Source organism: Emydura macquarii, unplaced genomic scaffold (assembly GCF_026122565.2).
Source record: "Emydura macquarii macquarii isolate MOO-44397 ecotype Brisbane River unplaced genomic scaffold, CSIRO-AGI_Emac_v2 contig_1644, whole genome shotgun sequence".
Classification (NCBI taxonomy): Eukaryota; Metazoa; Chordata; order Testudines; family Chelidae; genus Emydura; species Emydura macquarii.
The window spans coordinates 14,964,645-14,985,156 of record NW_027131781.1 but is presented as its reverse complement, the minus strand read 5'-3'; the positions used below and the strand labels follow the sequence as shown (position 1 = coordinate 14,985,156).

Here is a 20,512-nt window from a genome sequence, read left to right as displayed (position 1 = left end):
GAAGATATAGGGGGAAAAATAGATCAGTGGAATACCACATTGATAGATATATTCTGTTCCTTCTCATCTAGTACTTAAATTTACAAGCTTTTTAAAAAAAATAAAAACAAAAAACAAGATTTTCACCTCCCCAAAGAAAGAGGGAAGGCAAAACATATTAGCAATATCATCTTGTATAAGAGAGAACATGGAAACATCATCTGTCAGACTAACTGCAACCAGTCTCCATATTAGGACAACATCTCTGATTTGTTTTTCAAAACCAAATAAGGATAGATATGACAGTATCCAGGTATTGGCACAATTTTATTCATCCCAGTATGTGCTAGTGAGCCAATATGGCTTGAAAAGGAAAATATGGAACAATTATCAACACTACTTAATCTATAGCTCAAAACTTAGATCCCTGAACTTTGGGAACAAAAACCAATTGTTTCAGTTGGCATCCAGTTATCAGCAATTGCCTATAATTTTATGTATGCAAATGATTATGTGCAATAGTATGGGTGTGCAACTTTTTAAAAATATATATATATACATATAAATATTTGGGCATGCAAATCAGGCAATTGAATAACCAGCTCCTTGATTCCAATACACAAGATTTGCTTGCTCCAAATGGGCAATATGTCCACTTTTTCAAGCACAGTTGTTATGTTACCAACAACGGTTTTATCTGGCAATTAAAGAGACCTCAGAGCCAATTCTAAACATTTATTCTAAGTGTTATTAGTCAGTGCATAACAGAAAATGCATACCACGATCTAGGAAATCCCCCTTTGCAGCCTGATCACCAACAACTTCCACTGGTTGACTCAGTTCTGAAGCAATTTGGTACAATTGTAGGACAGTTTCACTGTCACTTATGTCCTCCTTTTTCACAGAGGAACATCTTATTTTTAATAACTTTTTTTGCCCTTAAATTTCTAGTACATTTGAACATCTCTTCATCTGATTGGTACATCAAATTTTTGCTGACTTAAACTAACATTATACTTGTTTGTTAGGAAATCTCAAAAACAATATTCTTTGCTTAATAATTCTTGTAAAGGTTACATCTTTCTGGTAATTTTTAGCAAACTAGAATCTTCTCTTCTTAACAGGACTCCCAGGACACTTTGGGAACCTAACTCATAACCAAGATATAGGTTTTATAAACTCTGGTGCATAGGTTAATAGGTATGATGGGTAAAAATGGGCATTTTGAGGGTGTGGCTGGGTAGCAAGTGTCCAAGTCTGGATCAAAATGCTCCCCTAAGCAACAAGGTAGAATATAGGATGAGATCAGTTGAAACAGAGGAGAACGCTTACCGTATTTATAAAATCAAAACTGCAAAACCACAGGAGAATTTGTTGTGATAGCGAAACTATCAGTGCCCATCTACATTAGTTAAGTGCCTGTTCGGGATCTCCATTACACATTCTAAAAGATTTATAGGATAGATCTCAACTTTTCTTTTGAGTTAAAACTTGTTTAAAAAGCCCAGCATAGTCCAGAAGCACATTTTAAAATATTAGATTACTATTTTATTGTGAAAAGATCCATGACAGAAGAAAACATTTAAGAAGTATAAAGTAATGGTTTAATCCATCTCAGAGTAGCTTCTGCAGCTGCTGGCTCTCACACTCTGTGTTATGAGGTTATGTGGTAAATAAGGCCGCACTGGATTCTTAGGGGAACTTGTCATTTGGACGCAGCTCTGTAATACCAGTTTGGGGATTAACATTCCCCTAAAACAGCCCCTTTCTCATGGATGTAGTCACTGATTGTGCCCAGAATAATTTACACTCATAGTGATTGGAGCACATGGCTCTAAAGGACCGGGGAGGCATTAAGCTGCCAACCTAACACAAACTGCTGCTGTGGTCCTGCCAATGAAAAGAATTAAAGAAGCCGTGCAGCTTTGTAACCTCTGCCCCAACTCCAAATTAAGTGTTAAGTGCCAATCTTCTCCTACTATGGTCCATTCAGGAGTGACTCTAGCTAGCTGCCAATGGCTGCAAGGTAATAGGGGTACGTCAAGAAGAAGAGGACCCAGTCTAGAGCGTGGACACTGTTACAGTGCACAAGAGACAGGAAACTTGTTTACATGAGCTTGCCACCCCTTTAAGTAGCTCTGCAGCTTTCCCTTCGGGCTTACCAACTGGGCTAACTTTTTTCTAGTCTCACTACTGAACTGAACTGGATTTAGACTAGCTACCAAGAGGTGAAAATTGCCAACCCTCATTACTAATTCCTCAGGATATCCTGCTCTGGGCATATGTTCTGCTGCTGCAGGCTCTGCGCGAGGCTGTAATGCAGGGTGGATCGAGCCCGTTGGTTTTTTCTGATTTCATGCGTTATAGCAGGTATTTGCTTTTTAATCTGTTATGTGCCCATATGCTAATGACACATTGTATGTGCTACTACATACATTAAATGGAAACATTTATTTGTGAGCACTGGTAGTGTACATAATCCTACTACAGTCTGGGGTAAGGCTAAACGAATGCAACTACATATAGGTCACCATGAGAACCTGAGCTTGAGTTTTTTGCATTGATTATATCAACATGTTTTTAGATTAAATTCTTTCAAGAAAGCATATATGAATTCCATGAAAAACACATACTTAACATTAGTGTTGGTGCAAATGATGTATTCAATCTCATCAGAATAAGGATTCTGAAAAGTAAAGCTGCTGGTCCTGATTAACATCCACTCCCGGTTTTTGGTCCGAAAACGATACATCACAGATAGGACTTGGCCTTTCAGTTTAACAACCTGAAAAAGTATTAATAAAGGTTAGTGGGAGCAGACGGATATGTGATGTGGAAACAAATAATACACCACCAATAACTGGGGGATTTCAGACTGAAACTGTGCAAAGATACAGACACAATTGGGATGTATTCTTTATACAAACCCAACAACCCAAATCAACTTTGTGTTTGCAATTAGCCCCTTAAGAATTAAATCTACACATCCTGGATAACAAAATACTCTCTTCACATTTACATATAATGACCAATGGATTGTGTTTTTATCCCAATGGGAAGGCATTACAACAAGGCTTTAATGTAGATCACATATCAGTATATTCTGAGAAAAATAAAACCACAGCCTCTTTTACCAGAGGAATATTTACAAATAAATAATCACAAAACAAAATTTGCACAATGTATAAAACAAATGTCTAGACTAAACACTAATCTTCATTACGTTGCCTGACTATCTCTAGTTCCATTTGGATTCCTGGCTACCTGTCATATTAGCTTTTCTTCAATCATGCTAGAAGTCAGACACACTTCAATTGCAATGTCTAAATTTTCTATCAGAGGTGGCATGCCAGAACACCTGATTCTGAAGTACCTCTGTCTGAATGTGTGCCTACAGCCATTTAAATTCCTGAATGTCCACCTCCATATCCTCCCGAGTAAAGTCTATCAATATATCGCTAGGTTACATCCATTCTCCTTGGATGTATTTGAAAGACAGCATGGTCAAAGCAGCTTGAGCTCATGCAACTGTTCATTACAGCCACGTCTTTTGATGTCTGGATAGTCAAGACATATCTGCCCACCTTCTGGGTTGGAAGATTCTTTGTTCTCACGTAGTTCGCGTGTTCAGACACAACAAGCAAGATTTATCTGTAGGCTCCGAACGTGTCACGTACTCCCTCTTCTGATCACCACCACCCAAATATAAGGTTCTTCAAAAACATCTATTCTCTCTCTCAAGAAGCATTCATTCTTATCTCAACATGTGAGGAAGTCACATACATAAATCCTTAAGCTCTGAGAACAAAGGACTCATGGGACTTATGGACACATTGACGATAGGCCCTATGGCCAATTTTTAAACAGAAAAGCCCACTGACGTCAACTGAACTTTAGGAATTTTTAAGTCCCCTTTGTTTTGTGCTTTAGCTGGGGCTGAGGATCTGGCTCTGTGCCTCAGAGTAATGACCTGCTCCTGTTTTCCTTTTATAGCCAAATCTTCCATTGGACTTTCTTTCACTTGTTCTTAGCAGTGACAGTGAATGTTTTAAAATTTTGTCTATTTCTTGCCTGCACGTAGGTAGGCACAAAATAACAGTTTATTTACATTTTTGTCTCCATTGTACCATCGTCATAAAGGAAAAAAAGCATTACAGAATAGCACTGAATTCATCCAGCTGCTTTTAAACTCCCATATAATATAACAATTCTCCTATAAATGAGTGAGGGCTTTGAAGGAATCCCACGAGGAAGACTCTAAACACAGATGATATGAACAAGCACCAACAGGAAAATATTGGCCAGGATAAAGATGATGAAAATTCCAAAGTCACCCCACTAAAGAGGTGAGACAATTGCTGAGGGGTCCAGGGGGAAGAAACAAGAGAGATTTGAATGCAGAAATAAAAAGCACTGTTTGTTCCTGTACAAGGTAAAAGGAACAAGCTGGGAGAAGAAATCAGGAAGACCATTACAAAACTTTTCCAAGAAAGCCCTTGAGCAAGAAACTCTGCAATAAGAACAAAAACTACAGAAAGGAAAAAGTTTAACTGAAACGCTAGAAAAGACAGGAAGGACATGACAGGGACAAGATAAACTAATTAGAGAAAAGTGAAAGGCAAAGACAAAAAATCATGAGGCGGCATAGGGTGAGCACATTGCCCCGACAGATACTGCTGCAGGGAAAAAAAGTCTCTGTCTCCAGTGCGCTAGGCATGAACACACCTGAGTGGAATATATGTCTGCACCAGCTCGAAGAAGAAATATCACTTCTCCAGGTTTTGGTATGACTTACATCTTTTAAGGAGACTTGGACAAACAGGCAAAACAACAAATCAAGACAAACGACATCTCTAAGACTGGGAAACATTAGCGTGGCAGCGTGCCAAAAATTTCGCAAGAAGTAGGGGTGTAAGATAAGTTATTTTTATAGTAGAATGAATACCATGAATACCTGCTTCATTATAATACAACTTAAAGCATTTGTGACAAAAGACAGAGTAACACGTTAATAGTTTGTAGGGATTACATACTTATACCTAAACCAGAATTGGGATGTCTGGTAATATAGGGCCAAAATTCTACCCTTGGTTGCACAAGTTCCACTGAAGTCCGTGGTAGTTGTATGCGTGTAATAAAGGAAGAACTTGTCACAAGAGTGGAACTTCGTTCTACAGGGGATACAGTGGGGCTTTGATGGTGATGATGAGGTAGCAACATTTGGTCCCAAAATGGACCATCAGATCCCAAACTTCATGAACTCTGGAAAGCTTGGAACTGGATCCGAATTTTGTGGCTTGGGCCCATCTCTCAGTGTGACATGCCCAACTGACTTTAAAATAGAAATAAACTGAATAAAGTCTAAAGAACCTTTCCTTTCATAGCTATACTGTGATCATGTCATGTCTTGTCCAATATCTGATGGTCTGGCTCTTATTCAGAAGAAATGTTATGTTCCTTGAGGTCTGGCTAAGCCATTCACCTGAGCCACATGCAATTATTTTCTACAGTTGTACAGCAGGCTAGGTCATGTAATGCCTCGGGGAGGGAAGGAGGAGATTCTGTGCAAATAAATGCTGCATGTCCTTGTGGAATCCTAATCCTCATCCATTAGGGTTTGTTGGTTTATTAGTAGTCTGTAGCCTGACTTTTCTAAAAGGAGTTAACCTAGCAGAAACGTGGCTGCTGACAACAGTTGGATAGGGCGAATTGCTCCACCCTGATATTTTCAAAAGGTTGTATTTTAAACTGATCCATTGTTACACAGAAAGAACATAAGGAAGAGACGCAAACTTCAGTAATGTCTGGAACAATAAAACCTATTCATCCTACTGGCTATCTGAAAACTCAGGGTTAATGTTTTATTTAAAATACATCCTTTTGTAGTTTCAATCCAATAAACCATATCCTTTTATCAACAATTTTCTACCACCACACCCACTGTAAAGAATACAAAAAAGCTTATGTTAGTGTCCATTCTGAACGTTTTCCTAGTGGATATTAGATAGTTGTCCTCTGGAACCTTTGATATAGAACTCTATTTGTTGTTCTTGGCCTTGAGAACATATCATTCTGGCTTAATTTTCCCACCCTGATGAATGAATTTATCTTCTCAAGGAAGTAAAGGCTCTGAGATGTATGCTGGCAACCAACCAACAACTGCAAATCCCTCCCATTCTGCTATGCACCAACCTGCTTTTGACAGCGTCAGCAACTTAAAAATGTCAGCTTTACAAAGGATTTTAAACAAAGGCCACTGGAAATAATAGTTACCGTTTTAATAAAAAAAATTCTGACGGCCAAACTACCAATAACAAAACAAACTGTAGTGATCTATTGCTCTGCAATCTGAATTGAGCAAACATTAACTTTGTAATAATATATAAAGCATGAAAGTCTTTGGTGGGAAAAACCTAAACTGTCTTAAGACAGTGCAACACAAACAGGATAACAAGAAGATTCAAAACTAATGTTTAACCTCTTTTTTTTTTTCCCCTTAAATTCTTTGGAAATAAAAACCACTTGGTGCACAGCTAAATTGTTTAGTTCACTTTTAATCGCTGGTGGAAATAATAGCCTGGATTGCATTGCTACTGTACTGAATATAAATATTCAAAGAAGGAATTCTCTACTAAAAATAGAGGCAAATTGAGTTAGTGGATTGAACATTGAATGCAAAGCCTGGAACGACTCACTTTTAATCTCTGGCTCTTCCACTAGCTTGCTGTGTGACCCTGAATGAGTCACTTAGTCCCTGATCCATCAAAATACTTAACTATAAGCACGAGTCGTTCCAATGGAGACAATGGCTAAAACTCCCACTGACTTCAATGGAGCAGCATCAGGAGGCCCTTATGGCTGAATCTTGGCTATTCTATCTGGCTCCCATGTGGAGCAGGTGGAATCCATTTTAAGGCACTTGGAGTGCCTAAATGAGGTGACTTTTGATACGGTTTCTCACAGTATTCTTATCAGCAAGTTAAAGAAGTATGGGTTGGATGAATGGACTATAAAATGGATAGTGAACTGGCTCACTGAAGTCACTGGGTGCCTATTCATTAACTTCCCTGGCAGCTGGATTGGGTGCCTCTGGGTACGTCTACACTGCACTCAGGAGGTGTGACTACGGTATGTGCAGACATTCTCAAGCTAGCTTTGATCCAGCTCTCTCGCTAAGAAGAGCGGTGAAGCTGCAGCAGCAAAGGACATACCCATCTTCCTGGGCAGGCTTGTACTTGGCTGGCTAGCCTGTGCTGCTGCAGCTTCACCGCTATTTTTAGCTAGTGTGGGGATGTCAATACATGCTGCAATCACACTCCCGACTGCAACACAAACACACCCTCTGAGCTGCAGATTTACTGTCTATAAAATGGGACTAAGTCCTGTGCTCATTATCTTCCTCATATAGGTTTAGTGGTGTTTAATTAGTTTTGTGCCATGCTTTAAGTACATGATCAAGTCTATAAGTCCACTGCTAACCTGAATCCAGACTGAGAACCACTTCCATAGGTTGTGTGTCTTTTGTTACTTTATTCTGTATTTCATTTCTTTAAATGATTTATTACAAATTCACTGCTAGGTAAAACTGGGATCTCTCCACCGAAGTTTATGGAGCTGTGCCAATTTACACCAGCAGAGAATTTAAAGCATAGGATATATTACAGATGGTATTTTCAACAGCACTCAACACTGGCCTGTGTGCATTCCTATAGAAGTCAATGGTAAAATTCCCATTGACATTACTGGGAGCTGAGTTAGACCAGCCCTGAGTGTATCTGAAAATTCCTCTCTAGATATTTGTATGCTTGGAACTGTTTCTGATTAGCTGTTTTAATGTTTTCCTCTTAAATATTTGGTTTTAAAGACATGGAAATGGAGCCAGTTTCAACTCAAAAAACCATTCTTGCTGAAGACAACCCCTTGTAGTTCTCATTGACTTCAGTAAGATCTATGCAGGCATATCTGGAGGCAGTATATGGTTCTAAATGGGCCTTGAATATTCATTTTTTCTTTAGAAAGAAGAATGAAAAGAACATTTAAAACAATGCAACTTTTCTGAAAATGTAGCACCCTGAAGATATGTTTGTAATCCAGTTTAAACTACTGCTAGAGTAGGATTTACAGAGATTAATATTAATAGGAATTATGCCATATAATATCCCTTGCTTCTGGATATCAGAACTGACCCCTTGTATTGAGGAATGAATGCTAGGTTCTGTATAAAACTAGAAGTAAATAAATGTAGAACAGTACCTGTTGGAAACTCTCTCTCAGATGGCTTTGATCTTCTGGATGGCAGAATTCTAAAATGTCTTTTCCCAGGAGATCCTAGAGCACAATATACAATTGTAAAAATACAACGCCATGTGCTGATCCCACAAGGCTTTAGTTACAGAGAAATCCTTGCTCACACACGCAGTCACATTACTTTCAGTTGTACGACTCTTCTGAGTGAGGGTTTGCAGGACGGGTAACCTACATTGCATTTAGGCTGTTGCAAAGACATACATATTTTCTTTAAAAACAGTTAAGTAAATTTTAAATGCTTGTGAAAGGTGCCAGGTTGATAGCCCTGAGGACACTGAAATGCTCTATTGATCCATTAACATTCACTTTAATATACTGTTTTGTTTGAAGAACTTACAGTAAAGCTAATTCAAATCAATATGAAAAGGCAAGTAAAATGATCAGGTAAGGACAAGATGTCTTTCCTGTGAACTACAATTGTTTAGCTATGAGAACTCTACACTGTTATTTGTGACAAAGTTGTCATATAGAGCTCATTTGCTATCCAATTATATTACTCTAGTCTTTATTTAAAGGAGCAGACATGAGCCTCAAGGAAAATAAGCTTCATAATGGAGGTCTACTTCTTGTTCAATAAATTGATAGAGAAGTTAAAATTTACAAATGTAACGCTCACTCAAAGCAGAATTTATATTGCTTTAAGAGAAATGTCTTAATTTGAAAGAAAGAATCTGAAAATTGCCTAGGGTTTGAACGAGCTCAGTGCTAAAACTCACTGAATCCAAAAAGGATACAATGATATCCCCTGTACTTAAGGGGAAAGATCTTAATTCTAAAGATGTGTAAACAGTATGGCCAAATAAATAACACTATACATGAGACTGTGATAAGATACAGAATATGGACAGATGGAGATCGGCTGAACTCTTGCAAATTTTGGAAGTTACTTTTTATTTGCAAACATAGGTAGAGAATGTCCTTAATTAGTTCTAACCAATCTCTCAGTTTTAAAACTATGAACTGACCTGTGGTTGGTAGCCAATCACACTGATACATCTTGGATCAACAAATGTGATTATTCCATCAGAATTGTGTCTAGACAAAAACTCAGTAGGAACAGACATTCCATTCATGTCCATACACACAGGTGAGCTAGTTACCTAGGACAAACAGATAAATATAATTTGGAAAAGGAACAGTCACCGTAAGTAGAAGCTGCTTTTCCATGTAAAACAACAAAATCTTTCAGGTTACTGCCTACTATTTAAAGGGCCCATAAATAAAACAAGGACACAAATAAAACAAAACCGAAATGGCTTCAGTCTAGTTTGCAGCACAAACACATCAGTCCATTACACGCACCTTGGACTAACAGAACAATATGAAAACAAGCCTATCAAAGGTGTCCCACAAAGAAGGTTCTAACAGCTAACACAAGTAAGTTCCTAAAGTACTGTGACACAGTTCTCTCCCACTGGGCTCTTACGGTATGTCTACACTGGAAGTGAAGATGTGATTGTAGCACAGATATGCCTCCCCATGCTTCAATCACACCTTCACTTGCAGCACAGATAGAACTTTAAGGGCATAATTCTAACAGAGCAGATGATCACCATCAAAAGAAAAACAGATTTCCTGTAAATTCTCCTTAAGGTTTTTCAGAAAGAACGAAGCATTTCCAGGTTCCTTCTTCAGATCTATGCAGCCAGTCCAGTTAATCTACTTCTATTCATTTCTACTTGGGCTAAGAGTGAGAACTATCTTTGCTCTGATTTTCTCTTACATCCTACACAGCCAGGTCTGCTAATGAGGCACAAGCAATCTGTACAAAAATCTCTTTTTGGCCTCTGCTCTGTAGCACAATAGTATCAAAATGCCAGTTAATAGACCAGGGAGGTTACTGGCTGTCACTTTATGGTTTACTGCTTAGCGTGCGGTTTTAAAATGTGTACTCCTTTGTGATTATACTTTTCCCCTGGGCCACTGCTTGCCTGACTTTGCCTTCATTCACAGAGGGCCTGCTGGCTATTCTCTTATGGAACAGATGTTTCGACGCTCCACATGTTATTAATGGGATTTCTGGGCAAGAGTCTATTTTGGCAGCTGTAACACCTGCAAACTCCATAATTTCCTTCTCTTCACCATTTGAGTATTTTATATTTGAACATCGTGTGAAAGTGAAAAATGTCATAGCAATGCCACAAAAATATTGTATCACTCAGAAGACACTATCTGCAGAAGTGATAACATTTCCAGCACGATGCAGGCTGCTCATATGAACTCATATTGAAGCTGAAATGAAGTAAAAGCGATGCTCTAATGACACTGTCATTCTACCTTTAAGAGGGAACAATGCCATCTTAACAGATGGGCATGAGTGAAGGCCAACAAGAGACCATTCATTAGGATCAAACGTTTTTGCTAATGGCATGATTCCCAGACAGGAACATAAAAACAGCTTGCTTATTATGATTGAAAAGGTTCACCACTGCTACTCCAGCACCAGCTCAGAACATTCATCAGCAAGGAACGAAGGGAGGCAAAATACAGTATACACAAAATGCCTCAAAAGTGGATATAAAATCCTATTTACACCACTTTCTACGGACTTCTGCACATAGATCGGCCATACAGTATTTCAGGAATATTAAGTGCTTGTGCGTGTAGGATAAAGTTATGCTTTGTAAAGCATTTACTCGGGGCCTCTTGACGGCATTAACTTTACTGTTTTCAAATTAGCGTTTGCAACTACAGTTTTCCCAACCAATTAATTAGCCTTTTAAATCAGCAACTAGAGAATATCTATTCACATCGGTTTCCACCCCCAGATGTTTCCCTCTTGTCAGATGCTCAGGAAACTTCCAGAAAGCATCATTTCTGCAGCCCATCGACTACGAAGTGAGTCACTTGGCTGGAAGCAGACACCATAGCCTTGCGCTTTCTGTAACATGGCACAGACATTAATCTTCTAACCAGATCCTGTCAGAATCTTATATAAAACTGTACTACAAATTGACTAATGTTTTCTGCAGCTGTGTACGCAATAAAAGAGCATCTTTACCTGAAGCCTCCCTATTGCCACAAGGCAATATTTACTACCTTGTCCCACATCCGCATCTTCTTCTGGTATAGTCATTCCTAAAATAAACAACAGCAGCAAAACCACTGTTACTGCTAGGAAGGGTGAACAAACAGACTCAATCAGTTATAGTATATACCAAATATCAGCTTTAAAAGAAAGGTACAACATGGATTACACACCAACTTCATCATTTAGACTGTCTTTGTATTAAATGGATTAGTTTCCTTTATTATAAAATATCTAGCATGCTTTGTTATGCTGAAAGGAAATAGACTGAAAAACATGGGCATTTTATTAAACTCTATTTGTTTTCAGTTACTCAATGGGATTAACTATTACAAACATGAATAATATCAAAGCATATGTTTAGGCTATTTTCCACTCCAGTATCATCCAAATAGAAATGTTCTTCACGTGAGTGTTGTTTACATATTATTCTGGTAAGCTTTTAGTAAGTAGATTTCTCAATCTAAGTTTTGAGTTAACAACTTCCTGTGATACACTTTGGAAAAACTCTTCTATTGGTAACATTGTTAATTTATTTTAAGCTGTTTACAAGCTCTTTTCCCAATGCTTGATGGAATTAAGACACAGCAGAGAATGAATCACTTAAAAAGCAGTTTCATGCATTAGTGAAGTTAATTGCATAGCCAGCTACAGTTTCTGAAACAATCATATTCAGACGTTAACCCCAAAACATTTATTCTTCCTAATATAAGTCACTCACGCTGCATGCGTAGTGTAGCAGAGAACTGGATATAACTTTTTTTACATGATGCATGTGAAAAATGACTGGATATACTGATAATTTTACTGACGAGGTTTCCAAGATAAACTTTTCATACTAATAAGAACTCAATCTTATTTGACCACACAGTTTCTGAACATTACACACAGCAAGTATTTTCCATTTTCCCACAGTTATAAAAAGTAGTAAAATATACATGAATATGCAAGAAAATAATGAATATTTTGCACAATATACTCAATCACTGTTGTCACTTTGTTCATTGCTTGTAGTGAAGGTTACATTTTGAGACCCAAATTCTGACTCTCAGATTATAATTAGCTCTAATTTCACCTGTAGATCTCAAAAGGACTTTACAATGGAAAAGATTTATTGCTCCCCTTCTACAGATGGGGAAAGTGAGGCACAAGTGATTTGCCCAAAGTTATACAACAAGTTAGACACAAGGTGGATGAAGTAATATCTTTTACTGGACCAACTTCTGTTGGTGAGGGGGGGAGAGGGGGGAAAGAGAGAGAGAGGGAGAGAGAGAGTGTTGTGTAGCTCAAAAGATTGTCTCTCTCGAACAGAAGTTGGTCCAGTAGAAAATATTACCTCACACACCTTGTCTCTCTAATATTCTGGGACAGACACAGCTACTACAACACTGCATACAAGAAGTTAAAGACACAGCAGGAAATAGTACCCATGTCTCCTACTCAATGCAGCATCCTTCCTCTTAATGCATACACAGATCCTAATTTGGCCCTTACTGAGCTTTTACACATTTAAAACTCTGATGTTCCTGAATAAAAGCCATACACTTCCTTTGACCCATGCTCCCAAATTCCATGCAGAGACCAAGTTAGTATATGAATTTAAGGGTACACTTTAAAGGAATCACACATTAAATAAAGTGTTTTAAAACACATTGAGTTCCATTTGTCCATACTAGTTTTCAAATAAATAGTTTATTTTGCAAACTTGGAAAAGGCAATTTTGGTAATTTAGGATCTGATTCTCATTTTCACTAAGGATCCTTACACAACTTAGGCAGGGTAAAGAACTCTTAACATGAATATAAATTATATTTGCACCTACTTCAAGGCCCCTTTACACTCTGATTAAAAAGTAAAGCCTTTAGTAGAACAAATATGACTAATCTATAACAAATATAATTATAATCTCTGTTCTATTACAACTACATATCCCACGCAGCCTGAAGAGTATTCATATCCATATATAAATGAGACACACATTAAAACACAAATGCAACAAGGATAAAATGAAGCACTGATATGAAAATAGATATAGCAGAGACATGGTGTAGGGTTTTTGGTTTTGTTTTCACTGCTGTGTTTATGCACAGTGGAATAAGTCTTTCTCAAGTCATCATCTGAAGACATAAAGCAACTTAAAAAACATACAGGGACAAAGTCTGGCTACCTCTTGTGAAAATGCAGATAACTATATTCTGAAAAAGAAGGATCAAGCACACATACTTAAAGCTTTGTACACTGACAAATAAAATTCTGGAGTCAGGCTATTAGTAGAGGCTGGGCTCCAAAAACGTACGAAAAAACCTTTACATGTGCACACTGTATTTCCTCACAGAGGCTAAAAGTGGTTCACCTGGGAACTGTGTGAAATCTGCAGGGGATGTTAAGCAGAATCCATTATCCCTTTCCCCTATAATGCTGTGAACGATAAACTGAAAATAGAATTGTATGTAGGAAAAACCAATGTAATTGCCATGATGGACAAGGAAAGGAACAGAAATAGCAGGAGGAGCATATACATTCATCTCCAAGATTATTAATAAAACAGTATAACTTATTTTGAGCTGTGCATGCACAAATGCCCCCACCCACATGCACTATATTTTAAAAACATAATGAGGCACCTCTGCCTTGAGGAGTTTATGGGATTAATTTCCAGAGGTGCTGAGCACCTGCCTTTCCCACCGACTTCAATGGGACTAAAGGGTGCTTAGCTCCTCTGACAACCAGTCTCTTTAATCTAAAATAGACAAGATAAAAACACAAAAAAATGCAGAATTATAGGGCCTCATGCAAAGCCCATGGAGATCAATGGAAAGATTCCCAATGACTTTAATTAGCTTTGAATCAGACCCACAGTGTCAGTATAGAAAGGAGGGAAGAATCACTCATGAGGAGAAGATAGCAAAGTAATAGGTTTTTAGGAGAGAATATGCCTGGTGGACTGTTCCAGGATGCAGGGGCTGCCTGACCAAAGCTCTGATATCAAGAGGAAGAGAAAGAGATGAAGTGATCTAAAAGGTAAGAGGAAGGGAGGCATAAAGGGAATGAGACTAGAAACTGGAGGAATTGAGAGAAGAAATGTAAGTGGGTGAGATTATGTAGGGGCTGGATACTGGGGACCAGGGAGCCGAATTTTATGCAAGAGACAGAAGCCAATGACAAGATTCCAGGTTGGGGAGCAGAGGGGTAAGGATGACACAACTGGAACAACAGGAGAGGAAGCTGAATTTAACAGGTCAATTCTGGATAGGCTGTAGGGGAAAAGTAGGGATTGCCTTCCATGGGGACACTACTGTAAGTCCTCAGTTGTGAACATCACATCAAGACAATCTTGCAAATCAAGGTCTTGCAGCCACTATTCTTTGCTCAGACAGGAAAATCAAACATTTTCAAATCTGGTGCCCAAAATTAGGCTTCTAAGTCCATATTGAGGCACCTAAACATAAGCAGACTGTTTTTTAAAGGTGCTGAGAGCATCTACACTTCCCACTGATTTCAATGGGATTTGCTGGTAGTGGCTCAGTACGTCTGAAAATTAGGCCACTTATATTTAAGGGCCTAAATATGGATTTAAGATCTTAAACTGAGCCAGTCAGGTTGGATAATGTTGGTCAAAGGCTCCCATTTTTCGAATGGTGTTTTCAATTTTAAAAGAAAAATTTGAAGGCATTTTTTCTCAATTTCAATGAACTTTCTTATAGCTTCCTTAAGGACACAGCACACCACGAAAGAAGACAAAAGCTATGCAGCTGGATGGTTTCCATTTCTCATCATCTTTTTGCTGATGTGTTCAACAACACTTCCCTTTTTTGGAACTTGGTTCAAGTCCACGACTGCCCAAATAAATCCACAGCAACATAAATAATTTCCCACATTAAACCTAGCTAAGAAATGCCATTCCTGATGGAGCTCCGTGTTGGCAAGTGGAGCTGTTGTTCTAAAAAATCACTGTTTTTTTTGTTTGCAAGGTGGATTACATTAAGTCCGTACAACACACTGGAAAATTCATTAGCTGGTTTATCCCACAAGACACACTATGCATAAACCAACTGCCTGGAATTAATCAGTACACGACCCAGTGAATTGCTAACCCTTGCCAAAGCTTCTAGAGCAAAAATATGACAAAATGATTACCTGCTCGCCTGCTCTAAATAATTTAGGTGATATTACTAGTAGGATTCCAAGCAGTATATTTTTGTTCTGGATGGAAATCATTTTCCCTACTCTCTCACTAATGCTTATAAAGATGCTACTTTACACCACTGTGAACGTGCGTAGGGGATCTGTACATTCCCTATAATATATTCTCTACTAAATGTACTCAGATAAGGATAGGTGAATAAGATCTATGCACTGGTCCCATCACTACTTCATCTAACTCTTAGCACAATGTGATTGGTTAGAATCTTGCATTTGCCTAAAAATTAGTAACTCCAAGAGTTCCAAAATTTGTACCCAGGAAATAGCCTATGAAACTGGCCTCTTAAAAACAGCAATAAATTGAACACACATTATTCACATTCTTAACATGTACCATTAGAGAGCTTGTATTTCTCAACACCACAACATATGCTTCTACTAATAAATAAATGTAGCACTACACTTGTCCCTGTTAACATCAACAATTTACAAAGCTAAACATGAAAATGAAAAAAAAAAAATCACAAATAGAGCATGGCAACCAGAGGTCATGCTTAATTTAACACTTGTGCACTAACAAGCAATTTCCCATAAGGTAAAGGCATGTGTTTATGTGGACATAAGGAAGTAACTTTTGAAATAATGCCTGATGAGCTTCCAACTTGGTTCCAACAACAGAATGCCTTATCTCCTGTCATCCCATAACCCTGTACTCCATGTGTATGTATAGGGTGCAGAATAATGACTTGTGGATTAATGGTTTTACTATATTAAACAGGAAAATAGATATTTTATGGTTGTTCATAACAGTGGAATTAAAAAGTACATGATGTACCATGCATGGCTACACCTTATTTTATACCTCCATTAATGTGCATGACACTTTATAAGATCATAATGTCTCTTGAATAGGTGTATGCAGGAACCTAAGTCCCCAAAAAACCAAAAAGGGCCAAAAAAATTGTTGGTCTTAAGATTGAAAAAAGAATAATTGTGAAAAACTCCAAAGACCACTGAGTTGTTTTTTCATAAAGCATTAAACCCTACAGTGCTGTAAAGAGTATTCAAGCAACTATTTTGTTTTGTATTGTAAAAAGGAACAGTTCTGCACAAACGTCTAGATTCAGGCCAAAACTTTAAAATAACCTAACTACTTTGGCATTTTGTGGCTAAGTAGTTACTGTAAGTCTGACATGGAAGACTAGAAATGAATCAATAATTGCAAGATAAAAAGCTAAAGGGATAGACAAATAACAAAAAAAAACCCAAAACACCACCCAAAAGAAATAAAGAATTCTCTATTATTTAAAACTTTACTAGGATTTTCTATCTTAAATGCACCAGGGTACCCATCTATTTGACCCTTTTGACAGCAATGACTTCCCTGCAGTTTTCCTTTGGAAACACATTGGTCCTGGATTTGATTTACTCCTTACAAAACCAGTAACATGCTGACATGCTGTAGTTTCTCTCAACTAAATATTTTCCGTTGATGGTTATGTGATGAATAAAAATATTAGGAAAACATCATGTGGACTGCATAAAATTTATTTCCTTCCAGGAATATGATGCTTTAATTGAAAAAAGGCAAATGCTGGGCTTAAATTTAATTTAAAAATACAAGATTGGAAAGAAATAGAACTGGTATGTTTTGTACGTTTGGTTATTAGTTACAACACTTCTCATCAGTCAGCAATCAGAAGCACAGGTTCTTATAGCCAGTTGGCAGCAGACAAAACAAAAACAGGATCAAAAACTGGAAAGGGTAAAGCTAGATTAAAAAGTGAGTCTTTTTCCCTTACTGAAAATATTTCAGCACTGTATTTCACTGTTTAATATAACATACATCACATACAATAAGCAAATAATACAACTCACTGGAAACCATAGTTTGGATTTTCCAAAATAAATTTTTTCATTTAGTGTTTGATGAACAAACAGCTTTGAGAAATTTACCCTGTGCAGACAGTCTGCACTAGGCCAACATCCCACTTGCTCCTAAAAATAGATCCACATTTTCCCTACAGTTACTTACCCACAAGCCAAAGACTGATGGCCAGGTTATATAATTTGTGATCCTACCCAGTTTAGGAGTGGTGTGGCATTGCATTGCCCCATGGGGAGCCCTAGTTAGGACTGTCATGCTTCCTCCCCCGAGAGAACATGTGGAGAGTTTGCAAGCTGCCCCATACCTTGGGATTGCACAGCCTACTCCTCCTAATGTGCCTAACCACCTTTCCAAGAAAGTGTGAAAAGGGTGGGTGTGGGTGACTTCTCCTGGAGGTGCACACATGCAAGGACTACAGAAGTCCCCAGCTCTCCCATGGGGTGCAGTGAACACTTTCTGTTCTCTCCCCACACCCATGTAAGGGCTAGGGACAGATGGTCTGATCCTGAAAGAACAGGTAAACCTAACTCTGCCTTGAAAGTAAAAAAAGATTTGGGGTCTGACAGACCATCTAGGCACAGGGGCAATATAGTTATTTCATGATGGCAATCAACACTTGGGACTCAGACCTGCAGTCCTTATTTAGATAAAGCACCCCATTAACTTCAGTGGTGAGTTTTGCTTGAAGGAAGACTGAAGAACCAGTCTGACCAATTCTCGCTGTTAGAATTTCCTTTATTCTCTAGACAGCAGAGAAATTAGGCTCTAAGGCTTGGTCTACACTTACCTGAAGATTCAGTGGCAGTCGACGGGAGTTACGCAAGCTACGCAGAGTAGCTTGTGTAACTCCAGTCGACTGCTGTACTTCTGTTCTGTGCGGTATCTTCACTGCGCTGCGCCACTTGAGGAGGTGGTTTCAGTATGTCACCTTCCTGATTGATTGAGCGCGTCTACACTGACCGCTCAATCGATCCAGATAGGTTGAGCTAACGGTGGCAACTTTGCTGCCATCAGTGTAGACATACCCTAAACTGTGACTCTTTGTTCCACACTTCCCTCCCTAATAGCACATTTCAATGGGGTGCAGATGTACTGGGAGTGTAGGGGAAGACCTTTCATATTATTTTAGGCCTAGTCGGGTAATTAAATATTGATTTCTCTTTAAATACCTAAAGGTCCACATCATCATTTGTATTCTGTGGACCAAATTCTCTGCTGAAAATCAACAGAATTACCAGAAGATAATTAGGCCCTGTACTTTTAAGAGAGGGATCCGTATCTAATCTCCCCTCCCACCCCAAACATAGTCAAAGTTAGCGCTAATTAACAAGATCAGGGGCATTTTCAGGAGAAGGAATGAATGAGCCTAAACTAACTGGCCCTCCAGGTCCCTGCTGAGGCATATTAACAGGGAATATTGTCAGAGAAGCTTGCCTACTGCTGTTGCTCATGTCGTACCCATTGTCTGCCTAAAGAGAGCAGTAATGTGTTGCCAACATACTATCAAGGGATTTCTGAAAATAATAATAAATACAACTACTACTAATAATCTCCTTCCCCTTGTCCTGTAATAAACCCCAAGTCCCAAGAATGCAGGTCTTTCCAGACAAAGGGGGTGAAAATGTTTTGATTATTTTGTCATTGAAAATAAAATGCTCTCATGTAACCCCAACCCAGAAGGGAGGCAATGCCAGCTGGCAAACTCATCCATGTTAAGTACATAGAAAGAAATGTTTATATTTTGTTCCAGAAAATTCTACTTAGATGGACAGCATAGCTGAGAGTCCAGCTTACAAAATCTGAAGGGGGCAGAGAGGCCTTTATTAGAGCATCCATATGGCAATGTATAAGCGTATGAAAATCATCCTTTCCCCCAGAATATTTTAAACACCTATTATTTTGGTGCAAACTTGTTTATTCTAAAGGCTTAAGAAAGCATGCAACAGCTAGGTGCCTGCTGCTCTCAAAATGTGGTTTTTACACAAGTAATTTCTTTACAGGGTAGAGAAACTTTAACAAATTCAATTTCCCCTGCATTTATGTTACTTTGTTTATTTTGCATATTATAACATTTCTAATGGTTAACATGCTAATAAATGCAGTTACATTGCCATTGACTACCCAAAACCTATTTAGGGGCCAAATTCTGCTCTCAGATAAAGCCATGAAATTCCCAAAGGCAAGAGGTTGCATGATACCCTTCTGCACAAAAAAGTACAAGGCAGGACACAGAGTAAACATGCAAAATTTACCACATGGAAAAGGAAACCCTCCTGTGCACAATCTGACCTGAAAAAGACAACACGTCATATGCTGTTGGTCTGAGCAGTGGGAATGTGGTTAAAAAGAAGACTGTAAGAGCACATAAAAGGCAACTGAAATCCCATTTAAAAATGCTAAAAGCCAACATATCTGTTGGATCACAGCACCTTGCTCATCTTCTCTGAAGGAGGTAACCAAATGCGGCATTGTTGTCAGGTTACTTTACGCCATATACTGTGTTTGACAGCACTTTGCTCCATTGACCCTGCTTACATATCAGGTTATCACTGCGTGGTCCACTTCAATGTGTCTTTTTCACCAGTGTAGGGTCTGTAGTGATGGGTGCCAATTAATCATCTGCTAAGGTGCTGCAACTTTCAGATCTTAACCACCTAAGGAATCTATGTATCCCATTAAGCATGGCTGGATGTGCTTCTCTGGGTATCTATTTTGTATATTACAATTTAATTCACTTGTATTTGAAAGTATCAGGAGAAAAAACCCTGAAAACTGAACTTCTCTTAAAGCAAAAAAGAACATTTGGTTAGAGGACTTCAGGCTTTTATTTACTCTGTTGGGAGATTAAAATGACTTTGAAACATTTTGACATTCACAGTATACTAATTTACATTGTATCAGCTTTAGCAATCTTATTAACAGCAGTTGGGAATGCAAAGAGGGACTTTTATACTCCTTTGTGGTTTCAAAGTATGACATGTGGTCTGAATTAAGCTGGTTTGAAGGCAGATGAAATTCCAAAAAGATGCATCATTTGAATTTTTGTACGTATCTCTCTCTCTGTGAGAGAAAGATGATAAACATTATATAACCTTTGAAAATATAAATTAGCAGAGAATCAGTAAGAAATATAAAGCTGAATGCTAAAATCTGCACTAACAAACAAT

General features: G+C 38.3%; 1 protein-coding gene across 6 annotated transcripts in view; it reads right to left on the bottom strand.

The window, feature by feature from the left end:
• Positions 1–20,512, bottom strand: part of ARNT2 (aryl hydrocarbon receptor nuclear translocator 2) — a 129,497-nt gene that overhangs the window by 30,062 nt on the left and 78,923 nt on the right. For all 6 annotated transcript variants that reach the window (XM_067555706.1, XM_067555708.1, XM_067555709.1 and 3 more), the window contains exons 9-12: positions 11,288–11,364; positions 9,252–9,386; positions 8,233–8,307; positions 2,613–2,764 (exon numbers count right to left, since the gene is read on the bottom strand). In XM_067555706.1, coding sequence (XP_067411807.1) covers positions 2,613–2,764; positions 8,233–8,307; positions 9,252–9,386; positions 11,288–11,364 — 439 coding nt within the window. The remainder of the gene's footprint in view (positions 1–2,612; positions 2,765–8,232; positions 8,308–9,251; positions 9,387–11,287; positions 11,365–20,512) is intronic.